Source organism: Ambystoma mexicanum, chromosome 11, assembly GCF_040938575.1.
Source record: "Ambystoma mexicanum isolate Mex_15411 chromosome 11, UKY_AmexF1_1, whole genome shotgun sequence".
Lineage (NCBI taxonomy): Eukaryota > Metazoa > Chordata > Amphibia > Caudata > Ambystomatidae > Ambystoma > Ambystoma mexicanum.
In genome coordinates, this window is record NC_090934.1 from 174,269,248 (window position 1) to 174,283,115 (window position 13,868).

Sequence of the window (13,868 nt, forward strand, 5' to 3'; positions counted from 1 at the left end):
ATAGGTAGCCAATGTAGGTTGGATCTAGATTCGGAGATGTAGTGGTTTCGCGGGATGTTTAGAGCCGCTCTAATAGCGTTATTCTGGGTAATTTGTAATTTGTTCAGATTCTCTTGGCTGGTTCCTAAGTAGAGGGAGCTGCCATAGTCGATTTTGGACATAAGGGTTCTGGCCAGTGTGACCGTATTCGGGGTGGTCAGAAATGGCCTGCAGGCTGCAATGAGTTTTGCAGGTGTATGCTGAGGCTGATCTGACTGCATTTGTTTGTCGGGATAAGGATGAAGTGGCGTCAAGGTAGAAGCCTAAGGTTTTAGTGTCTTTCGAAACTTGGATGGTGTTGCCATCAATGGTAAACGACTGGTAGGACGGCTCAAGTTTACTAAGACGTTGCGTGGTGCCCAAGATGAGGAGCTCAGTCTTGTCATCGTTGAGGCATAACTGGTGTTGTGCCATCCAAGCTTGGATGACCAGGTAGAAGTCATTCAGGGCCTTGGTGTCAGCTAAGATGATGTGGAATGAGTATCTGGGTGTCGTCAGCGTAATTCGTATAATAGACACCCAGATAGTCAAGTACATGTAAGAGCGGTTTCGTAAAAACATTATAGAGTGTTGGCGACACGCAAGAGCCCTGGGGGACGCCACCGTGAATTGGGGAAGGATCTGCAGCTGCGGATTGAGAAAAGACCCGCATAGATCTATTACTCAGAAATGATTTGATCCAGGCCGTAGCTGACGGAGAGAAATGGGTGGCAGAGTGGAGATGCCTGCATAGGATTTGGTGATTGACCAGATCGAATGCCGCAGAGAGGTTGAGTAAAAGTAATATGGCTAGTTTGCCATTGTCCTTCAAAACTTCAATTTGAGTTTTTAGGTCTAGTAGAGCTGTCTCTGTTCCATGTCTGGGGCGGAACCATATTGTCTAAGACCTAGAAGATTATTGGATTCCAAGTACTCTTGGATTTGCAGGTATGCTGCACGGTCTAAAATTTTAGCAGGAACGGGACGGTAGTTATAGGTCTGTAGTTGGTGGGTATGCTTGGGTCTAGGGAGGGTTTTTTGAGCAGTGGGATCACCCATGCATCCTTAAGGTTGCCTGGGACAGTTCCTGTTTTCAAGGAGGCGTTGATGAAGGATGTAATAAATCTGGCCAAATCGTGGGCAGATTCCTTAATAATGGGGGCAGGGCAGGGATCACCCTGGCAGTTGGAAGGTTTGATCCTCAGGATGATGTTTTCCACCTCCGCAATAGTAAGAGGTGAGAAGGCAAACTGTTTGAGATTGGGCAAGTCAGGGGAGAGGGCCCCACCAGGGGTGGGAGGGCGATTGTCCAGTTTCAGGCTGTCTTGTTTGGTTATGATTTTAGATTGTAGCATGTTGATTTTATTTAGAAAGGTTGCCTGAATGTTAGAACACCATTTACTATCTTTAATGCAGGTGTCAGGGGGGGTAGCTGGGGTTTCGAGCTCTTTTAGGATCTTAAAGAGTTCCTTGGAGTTAGATTCAACTTGCTGGATACGGTTATTAAGGGAGTCTTTTTTCACCTCGATAATGGCTGCTTTGTAGGTGATCGATGCCAGGAGGAAACCGTCTTTGTGCGCGTCAGAAGGGTGACTTTTCCAATGATTTTCGGCACAACGTTTGGTTTTACAGAGCGCTCTTAACTGTGGTGAGAACCAAGAGTTAAGGTGTGCCCGTGGTTTAGCCTTCCTAAGTTTGATGGGGGCAATAGAGTCTATAGCTGTGAGCATACTATGGTTATAGATGTCAGCTAGGGTAGTGGGGTCATTGCAAGAGTCGGTGGCAGCTTTAAGCGATGGGAGTAGCAAAGGGCGAAGTTTCTCCTTGGTTATGTCCTTTTTATTTCTGGTAGGGAGAGCTGGAGCTATCAGAGTCGGGGCACGGGGGGAGGCTTCAATATTAAAGGTGATGGTGTGGTGGTCGGACCATAAGCAAGGGGTATTGGCAAAGACATTAATATTGCAATTAGAGCCGGCTAGCCAGTCTAGGGTCCCGCCTTTAGAATGCGTGGGCTCTTGGATGTGCAGGGTGAAGCCAGAGTTAGAGAGTGCATTTTCCAAGTCTAATGCAATAGGATCTTTAGGGTCGCTGAGTCCCAAATTAAAGTCACCTAGGATGATAATTTGTGAGTTGGTTTTTGCATTGTCAAGGAGGAGAGTGGAGATTTTGCAGACAAAGGATGATGCGGGGCCTGAGGGCCTGTAGATGAGGTGGAGGGTGGCTGTTTGATTGGGCGTTAGTGCAAGTTTGACTGATAGTAATTCAGCTGACTCAAGTTTGGTGTTGGTTGATACTCTTAAATCCAGAGAGATTTTATGGATGATGGCCAGGCCATCACCTCTGGTGTGGGAAGCAGAGGTGCGGTCACATCTCATGATACCGAAGCCGGGTGGTAAGGCAAGAGATAGGGAGGGGCCGGATGCGGCATGTAGCCAAGTTTCAGATATGGCAATGAAGTCAAGGTCTGAGGATGTTATGAGGTCTGCTATGTCTAGTGCATGTGCTGGGAGGGATCTGGCGTTGATAAGAGCGCCCTTGATGACCGGCAGTTTCGCCTCTGTAGAAGAGGATTTGCTATTAGTGGGTGAGACGGGTGAGCACGGTGGTGAATGTAATTTTCGCTTGGAGAAGTTACTGCGGGTAGATCGTATGCAGAATCTGGTGCCAAGTCTCTTGTTTCTGAGGGATAAGGAACACGGTTGGTTCGGAGTGGGTTTGCTAGCGAAGTGTTGCAGCCAGAGGGCCAGGTCATTGAAGTATGGGTTGGTGTCGGTGTTGATGTGATGAAGGCCTATGATGGGCGTTGTGGGGCCCATTGTGGGGGTCAAACTACGCAGAATCGGGTGGACAAGGCTTAGGTGAATCGGGGTGTCTGAAGGCTGATTGATTGTCGGCCGTGGGGGACGTGTGAGTAGCTGAGTGGTAATTGCTGTTTGAAGGGGTAGAACGTGGTGCAGTATAAGGAGTGCCCTAAGGAGCATGGTGGAGGTGTACCTTGGGGACGATGCGTCACACCGGGAGGCAGAGGAGGTGGTGGGAGCACACTGACGCTTAATCACAGTGAATATGACCCAACACACAGGCTAGGATTGCTGTGAAGACAGATCAACAATAGGCAAATTCGATTTTAGCTAGGGCAGTGTGAATTAGACTCCATAGGCAGTGCTAGTAAAATCAACAATAGGCAAGTTCGATTTGGCTAGAGCAGTGTAAAATCAACAATAGGCAGGTTCTATTTTGGCTGGGGCAGTGTAAAATCAACAATAAGCAAGTTCGATTTGGCTAGAGCAGTGTAAAATCAACAATAGGCAGATTCGATTTTGGCTGGACTTTTATTCTAATGCAGTTATTGTTTCTTATGGAGCTGTTTGCCAGCATATCATTAGTTGACAAGCACTGCCTTGCTGTGTACAGAGAGTACAGTGAAAAACCCACAAGAGAATGGTGCTCAGTTTATTATTCATGACTGACCCATTTTTACGTGTTTTAAAATATGAGCACTTTGTAACATATGTGAGAGACGCACAACTTGAAAGTCACAGAATGCAGTGCATAAAAACATATTTTTACAAATGATATGTCGAGTTAGGCTAAAGAACATCGGACATATTACTTCATGCAATCTTCATAACAAAACTCAGCATGGGCATTGCATCATGCCTTTGCAACTTGTCACATAATTTGAAACACATACAGATGTCAAATGCAGTCACAATAGTGTTTGTTATTTTCACAGGTGAGTATGGAGTTCCTAAATAACACCAAGTGCATTACTTTGACTGGCTTTGGTATGCGAAAGTTCCAAACACAAACGTGATCTAGGGTCTTTTATAGATGAAAATATATTCACTGTATTTCATCTAGGTGATATAACCTTCACGAGGTTTACTTTGCACCAAAAGTAAATTGTCATCCAGGCTAGAGGGTGACCTTAATAAGTCTATAGACATTTGTTGCAAAGTAAACCTCGTGAAGGTTATATCACCTAGATGAAATACAGTGAATATATTTTCATCTATAAAAGACCCTAGAACACGTTTGTGTTTGGAACTTTCGCATACCAAAGCAGATGGTTAGGCAGATGAGGCTCCAGGCAATAACAGGTGGCCATTTGGAACATGCTCGGTACCTTGTGTACCTGGATGTGAGAAAAGGCACAAAAAAGTGCTCCTTTGGGCGAAACGAATCTGGGCACTCGGTTTTCAATGCAGGGCTTCCAGGAGCGCGCGTGTGCAATTATAAAAGGGAGAAATTGCACTTTTTAGAAGAATAGCGCAAAGTGGCAGCGCTTACCGGAATGAGCTTGGAGGTGGTGGGTGCTTCTCGTCAGTAGGCCCGCTGCTCCTACAGGGTGGGGGACCTACTCGTTGGAGCTCCTGCTCCATTGGCTCCAGGTCTATCGACGGATTCAGTTTAAGCTTGTGTCCGGTTTTCAAATGTGTGCATGGCCTTGCACCCCTATACCTTACTGCTAAGATTAAAACCTACAACCCCACTAGACCCTTGCGGTCTACGACCCTAAATCTACTGGCGGTCCCTACCTCTAGATTTGCCCATTGGGGGGATAGAAGGTGTTCAGTTGCTGGCCCTCGTGCATGGAATGGCCCACTGCTTTATCTACGAAAGATAGAATCCTTGATTGTGTTCAGAAAACAGCTTAAATCCTTTTTATTCGAGTAAGATCATCTTGAGCAGTTACTAAATGGTTTACCTTACTGTAATTTTAAAATGTGCGCTTAGATCAGTGGTCTTCAAACTTTTTTGGCATGGGCCCCCCTGAGCAAAGTTTGGGCAGGCCGGGCCCCCACCCCAAAAGTCCCAGATGGACAGTATGTAGAAATCGCTATGAACTTTTGCGTGCCGTCACCGCACCCTACTCCCAGTACAAACCCTGGGCTCTCCCCACCCTACTCCCACCACTATCCCAGTGCTGCCGCCCATCCTGCTCCCACCACAGTCCCATAACACAAGCATACACACATATTTACATATTTAAATAAAAAAATAAATTGCCATAAACGTACCTCGCGTGGTTGCTAAAATGCCCTGCTCCAGGTTGCTCTGCCCGTATGTGCGAGGCGGCGCAGGAGCAACCCCTCGCACATACATACATGCAGTGCCCCAGCCAGCATTTCCAATGAGCTATGTAAGGCTGGCCAATCAAAACACCCCCAGCGTTGCATGGCTCAGTGATCATGTGCAGCTGGGGAAATAAACTGTCAAAGGCAAACAGAGTTTCCCTTTGACAGTTCAGCAAGCCCAGTAGCACTCTCTCAGCTGGAAAAAGCAGCTAAGGGAGTACTCAGTGTTTCACTGGGCTCGCTCCTCGGCTCCTCCATAATGGGTGAGATGTCCAGTGGGGGGACGCCCCCTCACCCATTATGGATGAGCCTGCAGGCTTGGACTGGCTATAGGGCAATAGGGAGATAACCGTACCAAAAATGCAAAATGCTAGTGTAGGCCAGTAAAAATGGGCCACTTTTTTGGCCAATGTGGGCCAGTTTGAGGAGTTACTTCACTATGCAGCTAGTAGTTTTGACCATTGTTGCTGAATACATATTCTTTAAATATCACCATTTGTTTACATTTGAACAAAAATCAACCCCTTGGGTACTATTCAAACAGTCTGTGACTAAACACTGAATATCCATTTGCAGCTGCTGGCCATTTTTTCATTGGTGCCTAAGACCGTTTTATGGCCCAGTCTGACCATGTGAGCTGCCCCTTCCCATTTCCTCCAATCTAAAAAAAAAAAAAAGAAAAAACAATATATATTATTTTTTTTACATTTCATGCTGAACTTTGGTGCCCCCCCTGGGATGCGGCCGCGCCCCCCTGGAGGGGCGTGCCCCACAGTTTGAAGACCTCTGGCCTAGATGTTGCTTGCCGCTTGGTTCTCCAAAAGCATATACTCTATACAAATTCAAAATCAAATCAAGCAGCCACACCTCTGAGAGAGCAAGACGATATAGATCTATTAGATCTTTCACTTACTCGATTTCGAAGAAGAGAAGGAAATAATACATTTTAAACATGACATGCAATCAGAGAGTGGGTTGGATGTAGTGCAAGAAAATAATGAAACAGAAGGGTGGAACACTGTATCCATAGCACTTTTCCCCAAATTAGCGGAACGGCGCAAGAGGATTGCAGAGAAACACAACTTGAGAAGGAATGAATCAAAGCAATATCCAATTAATAATGAGCAAGAAAGGAGAATGGAAATCACCCTTTATAGAGAAGATCGACAGGCCAATCCATCATTCATGAGATTCGACAAAACCAATTCAGAACAACATTTTGTGGGGAATAACTCAAGAGAAAACTGTCTTTCACTAGTCTGTTTACTACCAACGGATGACGGTATAATCTTAAACCGCCATAACGTGCTGCCCCTACTTTATCATATTCCGGCACTTGGCTTTATAAACACTGATGACATTAAGACAGTTGAAATTTGAATGAAACCCAAACTGATAAAGTGGTTCTTCATCTAAACTCCGGCATTATCAAGATGTCTTTGCGGGAAATGGCTCACCTGTTTTTGTCCTTGGTATTTGAATGAGTTGATCTCCCGCACAATGGAAATTATAGATCACGAAGCCCCCAAGTGGGAATTAAATCAAGTACAAGATGGGATATATATTGGCATCCGAGAGCACCACCACCTAAAATCCAGAGATTGTACTAAAACAATAACAACGTTAAAATCGAATAAACTAACAAGGAACCCTGTGAGAAAACCATTGTTCCCACTAATATGAATAATCCAATGAAGGTCACATTCAGTTGCACAAATAATGTGGATAGAAAAGTGAAAGAACATCTCCCAAACTCCCCCAAAGACCTACAAATGGAACAGTGGCCCAGGAAAAGGGACTCAGCAAAACCACATAATAAATAATGCCAACATCCAGAAGGGGATCGTGATTGGATCACGTGATCATGGAATACATGTGGATTCAAGCACTTGTTTAACAACTGCGAGATTGCAGCCTTGGATTTCGAGGTTCTATGTCTTCTGGAAACATGATTGATGTCAATACCTATCCTTGATGGCTTTGATGTCCATCTCAATCCAGCATACACGGGAGTTAAAGGGAGACCCTTGTCGGGCCTCCTTACCCTGGTGAAAAATGGGAAGAGATACATAGTTGCCTCATCCTGGAATCCAAACCCCTTTATCCAGGTAACATTACTGATGCAGAATCAGGACATTGATCCACGAGCAGAACAATTCGTAATCCTTAATTTGCATTGGAATCCGGAAGCAATACTAGCAAACCTTTTTATAGAATCCGTTATGGACATAGTTGATGAGTATGCAAGACAACTGAATCTGCCGCCAATAATCATATGCAGTGACTTAAACACCTCATGCATCGACAAAAGGGGTAACATCGTCACAGGCTTTGATACTGTCGGCAACAACTCACAAGACAGAGCGGCCAGCTGGATGGCTGCAATACAAATAAGAAACTTCCAGATTTTAAATGGCCAAACTAGGAGAGACCTTGTAGGGAAACCCACCTGGTCAAATGGGGCCTAGTCAAATACCATAGACTACTTCTTCGTGTCTGATAACATGGTAAAACATGATAAACCTTTGGAAGTACTGGACACGAACAAAAATGAAATCCAGCATCAGACCTTTAGAACGAACGTCAAACATTTCAGAAGGGAGGCACAGGCTTTGTATTCGAGCAAGGGATGTTTCCACACTACTTTCTAAATATAACCTGCCGGAACGTAACCAAGAGGAAAGGAATTACACGCCATTGCTGCTGGATTTTGGGACATCCGGCAATAAGGGAGGCAAAACCACCTTCACTCCCAAGCATGCAAGTAATGAAGGAATGATTATGAAAAAACAACTACGGTCACATTGGGAAATCCACCGATTAAAAATCGAACCTGTGGCGGAAATGCTTAGAAAGATTAAGTAGAAATATAAAAAATGGGCTGCTCTTGTATAAAGCCCACATCCTCCAGAAAGACTTTGAATCAATGCTGAGGGCTATGGAATCGAAACAGGTATGAGAGATTTGGTAGCTGCTAAATGGAAAAACAACCTCCCAACGTGCTCTCCTCATGAATATGGTGGCAGAGGATAACTGGACACAGCATCTGTGTGAACTATTTGGACCCGATGAAGAAACCAAAAATCCCCTTGTAAAGAACCTGGAGGGGCTGTGGATCATTCCGTTTGCCGTCCATGATTTAGGAATCATGATTAAGCATGCAAAATCTGCGACAGCCCCGGATGGAATAACATACAACATGATCAAGAAGGTGCTGGAAGCCTGGATCGCTTTCATCTCTAAAGTATTTGAACAGGCGATGTGACTGGGAACAGTGCCTCATAGATGGAGGAGAACAATTATAATCCCTATGTACAAGAGAGGCAATAGGGATGATCCCAACAACTACCGGCCAAAGCCCTCGTGGACGTCTTGAGCAAGCTGTTTGTGGCTATAATCTTAAAACACCTCCCGTGTTGCGCTGCTAAAGTAAACTGCCTTTTCTTGACCTTAAGAAAGCCTTTGACAGGCATATCCTGTGGTCAAAACTGGAGGCGTGGAACTGCCCCTCACACTTGTCATCGGCAATCAAGGTCCTGTACTCTATGACTACAGTTCAGATCAGATTGAATTCCCACGGGCACCTATCCAAAGAAATATATACATATCAAGGCCTGAAACAAGGGTGCCATTTGGCTCCAATTCAATTCAATCTTTTTATATCAGACCTGCACGAGACAATGAACACGAGGCGTGCTTTCCCTCCAAAAATTAATGACCAAACCCTGTCTTGGATCATCTATGCTGATGATTTGTTAATGATTGACCAGAACCCGATAAGCTTTCAACGAAGACTATCAAGTCTACAAGAATATATCACTAAAAATGCCTTGCAAATTAATTAGGAAAAGACAAACATTGTGACTTTTCAATCACTAAAAGGAAGACCTGGACCCCGGTTCAGATGGCTCTTAGGGCGGGAGGAACTGGCTCAAGTAAATGAAACAACTTACTTAGTACACGTATAAACTCTAGTATAAATGATAAACCTCGCAGACTAGAGTTCAGGATGAAAATTAAGAGCCTAATAGCTCAAGGAATGGCGATGCATAACAAATACGGAAAATGTTCCATACGTGCCATACTCACCTTTTATAAGGCCAAAGTTATCCTGATCCTATAACATTTGGAGCAGTGGCCTTTTCGTCTCCCGCTGGGAACTCTGCCCTTCATTAGAGGGTACATTCTTCACCTACTGAGGAGAGTTCCCACATCAGACATTAGATACGGACTAGCCCTGATCTCAATCTATACAGTGACCGTGTAGAAAACCCTCTCTCTATACAGAAAATGTTTTATGAAGAAATCTCCTCCTCCGTAGCAAATTCTTTGTACTGACAAAAAGAGAGAAATTTCCTTTAAAGCAATGGCAAGAAAGATGTTTGCACATCCTGGATGACCAGGGAACCTGCCAAGAGATGCTAGAGAAAAGCCCAGACCGTGTCAAGAGGAAGCTATGGGAATACGATTTAATTGGGTCGGAAGACACGAGAAACAAATATAAACTAAATTTACAAATTTGAACTGAGAAACTAGGGCGTATAATTCCCTTTTGAAATACATAGCCAAATTCCAGAGCCCTCTATATCGAGACCAGTTCTTCAGATTTCGCCTGAACATATTCCCGACAAAGGAAACCCTTGAGGCTCACAAGCAAATGAGCGATAATCTCAATTACAGATTCTGCAGGATTGAAGGCATGCCGGAAACATTGAAACACATTGTACTGCGATGCACGGGCCTGACCAGCCTGAGAACTAGATACTTGAGAACTTTGGACAAATGAAAACGTATACGATTGAAGACTGGTGGTCAAAGATTTTATCGGAAGAAAACTTCACATTAATTTTTGGACTGATACATTTCCTAAAGGAAGTCTTCATCCCTTCAATCAATAGACATGTTTCATTACAACTTTTAGTGTGGCTATTGACACAAAAGACACAAGAAATGGATTGCAATGATAGAATGATTTCTACAGGAACTAGATTTTATAGATAAGGTTTGTAATAAACTATACATTTTAACAATAAAAATAAATATCAATTCGCCCATTGACGATTCAAACAGCTACTAGCTAAGGAGCATTTATTTCCACCAGTAGCTTTGGTTATTTTCCGCTGCCAACCGAAGTGGGCCAATGAGCCTAGCTGATGAGAACCGCATTTGAGCAAGGAGAGGTTTTCCCAGCGGTTACTCAGCTGCATCTGACATTATCTAAGGTCAGTGCGGTCCTAGGTTTAAACTCCTCTTTCTGTGTTATCACTTGTAGCTTTGCATCTCTTGTTTAGAGTTCATTCTTCTCCCCTCCCATTCGAATGTACTGTTGTTGAACCCGGTCAAAAATAAACTAGCTGTGGAATACATGAGAATTATTAATCAAACACCATCTGCACAGCGTGTCCAAGATGGCTCAAATACCACTCAAACACCCAGAGACAGTTCAAACATTTTTATTTCAATTTCAGGCAAGGCGCTTGGGTCATCCCTTTCTCTCTCATCTATTCGTACTAATAGTACCCTAACTCAGGCATCCGCAAGCCCAAGGTTAGTATATAACAATTGTTTTTCCCTATTGTCTAAACCCCATCTTGCCCTTGGAATGGAGAACCTAAATGCCAGTGCCTTATCTAACTAACGTCTTTCCGGGACTTCTGAACCGATCCAACAGTATCCATTAGTTAGTGGTCTAAATGAGATAGCAGGTTGTGCCTTTGAGACACTCTGCCAGAGTTGATCTTCTTCAAGTCACGGACTCCGCTCCCTCCTTCTCCTGATATTCTCACTGATCTCTTGCTCCCTACTCCACCCACCTTAACCCTTCTATTTCCTCTGTCTCCCTCCTCTGTCCCTCCAATATCTCTCACCTAGGCCTCCTCTCCATCCTTTGAAGTTACTATCTCCTTCAACACTACTTCCCCCTCCACAGTACTACTCTCTCCTCCCCAAAACTAATCCCTCTGTCGCTCTACTACTGCCTCCTCCACTGTACTGCTCCCTCCACCACCCTAGTATCATCCCTCCACGCCATCTTCTACACAAGCACACGTCTTTTGCTCACACAATCACTTCATATTTACAATCTACACTTCCTCTCCTCTCCCTCACATACCACTTTTTCATGTACTCACAAGCAGTATCTCTTGCACTCACTAGCCAATGCCTCACCTGCTCAAAAAGAAACACCTCCACAATCTTCTCTGCCGTACATCCTCCTTCTCGTCTTTTGGCCCTCCACCTCCTCTGACCTCACCCAAACAAGTCACAGCTTCTGGCTTCCTGGGGCTTTCTTATCCCCCTCCCTAGCCTCTGATTGGTGGTCTGCCCCTTTCCAACTGCCCCAGCGGAAACAAGTGGCACAGCGAGTAGAGCGCTCGCTTTGACATCCAGTGCGGAGCCTGCTAACGCAGGTTTGAATCCCGACGGGGCCAAACTCAGCCTTTCATCCTTCCGAGGTCGATAAATGAGCACCACACACCGTGGGTAATAATAAGCAACGCTCAGATACCTGAGGGTTCAAAGCGCTATATAAGTGCCACATTATTATTATTTATTATTATTATTATTAATTGGGCCCGGTATTCCCCCTCTGGGAGGCATTACAAAGACATTTTAAAATAGCAAGTTAAGCCCTGCACTTTTCCTCTGTACGGGACCGCTGTAAGGCAGCAATGGCAGCCTGTATTGTGAATAGTCCAGGTTCATGTTAGGGGTCTGTGGATGTCTTCCCCAAGGTAGGTGTAGTTGGATTTGGGTTTGGGGCTCCTGGGTAAATCTCTGGTGGTCTTAGGATGCCGCTACGTATGTTATGTTATAGCATTTGTATAGCGCCAACGCCCTAGGGCGTCCAATCGCTCACTTACAACAAGAAACAGAGGCAGCTCTGGTGGACGCGTAGATGCTTCAGCTCTGATGTCTGTTCTTTTTATTTCCCACGGCGTCAACGGCATAGTGCTCATGCACATTTGTGTCTGCAGAAAATGAGATTCTCTCTCCTGAGAGTTTCCGTCAGAGCGTTCTCAAGTCTCTGTGGGCCGCTGATGCTCCTATTTCTCATGGGTGTACATCTTCTTGTTTAATGGGATCTCTGAAATTAGAAGAGAACATTCTGCCAGCATTTTGGGTCACAGGCATCAGGGCAAGCAATTGGGTACTGCACAAAAACAGATTGCACTTGGGGGTGGGGGGATAGGAATTAGGGCCCTCTCAAATGATACCGTCCACCCCTGGGTAGGATTAGCTCTGGATTTCTCCCTGGTAGATCTCCAACCTTGTAGCTGAGAGGGGTTCCCATTCCCATTGGCTTTAGTTACTGACTTTGTCACAAGCTACATATGCTCTTTCCTTGATGATTATATTATGTTACCCATGTGAAATTTGTCAGCAAAGAGCTAACAATTGCAATCTGTGTGAGCCAATAAAAAAAGTATATATATAGCCTGTGGATGCCTTCTTCAAAGTATTTGTTGGATGAAGAAGTGTTTTTTTCTTCTGATTAACACATCTATGTGACTATCTTTTTCTCAAGCGATTCATTATATCCTGGGACACAGAAGTAACAAGGGATGATATTTTAATCTCTTCCAGAAAAGCTTTGACTTCAGGGAAAATGTAGCATAATATTTAGCCCTAAACATGAAGGCTTGACTTGCTTCAGTTCCTAACTGGCAGCTACATACAGTTGGATCTGCTACACATTTGTTCACTGAGTGACTCAAAACGCTGAGTATTTGTTAAGTAGATATTTAACACAACAGGAATAGGAGTGATTAACATAGAATTTGACATTGTTGTGCCCTGATCCAATGGAACTGGTAATCATTTCAAAGCACGGCCTGGTGATAATTGCACTTTGAAGTAAATGTCCAGGCAATGTCCCCCCAGCACCCTGCTTTTGTGCCGGGTCCCAGTAAGACTGCTCACTTTAGTGCAGGCAGGTGAACATACACTCTGCCATGGGCGCCATGCCGTCGTGGGTGCACGGCCGGCAGAGATAGGTGAATCGGACAACGTATGGTGATGAAGGGAGGAGCTTGTGGAAGCTCCAGCTCAGTCTCGAAATAGGTGAGCAGGTGGGGAAGCAGCTGGGTGAGTGTGGGGACTGTCGAGGGGTGGCGGTGGAAATAGGCACGCTGAATAGCAGCGAGAAACCTCTGAGCCGGCAAGGTCCATGTCTACACGGATGATCATTGTCAGATGCCCTGGATCCTGATTGCCCATTAGCAGTGATAGGATGCTTTAAATGTAGTAATTGCACTCATCAATGTTCTTGTCAAACTGCAGATCGATGTGATTTTAAAATTATTGCATCCTCTAAATCCATGGAGAGGTATGGAGAGGTAATTTGAAGAGATTAAGTACTTGATCCTAGTTAAAATATTTTTCCCTGTGATTTTTGTTCTTTTGAATTATCTCTTTTAGATATTCAGAGAAAAAGCCATAGAACTTGGAGACAAACTTCTGCCTGCCTTTAGCACACCAACTGGTATCCCAAGAGGAATTATAAATCTCGGAAAGTAAGACAAATCAATTTTCCTCTTACTGATGTGCATCTTTTGAAATTTCTTCCACAGAATATTATTCAAAGCAGCATTTAAACTAGCTGTATCAATTCCCTACATTTCTGCAGATGCATAGGAAATGTACATTTTGAAAAACAGAATGTCCAATGTTTCTGCAATACATTTTCAGACTTAATTGACAAAAACACACCATAGTTTTAAGGATTTGTACATTCAATCTAAATATTGTTCGCAAGTCCAAATTGAG

General features: G+C 44.3%; 1 protein-coding gene across 3 annotated transcripts in view; it reads left to right on the top strand.

The window, feature by feature from the left end:
- MAN1C1 (mannosidase alpha class 1C member 1) overlaps positions 1-13,868 on the top strand; it is a 321,546-nt gene that overhangs the window by 186,356 nt on the left and 121,322 nt on the right. For all 3 annotated transcript variants that reach the window (XM_069622732.1, XM_069622733.1, XM_069622734.1), the window contains one exon: positions 13,521-13,615. In XM_069622732.1, the coding sequence (XP_069478833.1) occupies positions 13,521-13,615 (95 nt within the window). The remainder of the gene's footprint in view (positions 1-13,520; positions 13,616-13,868) is intronic.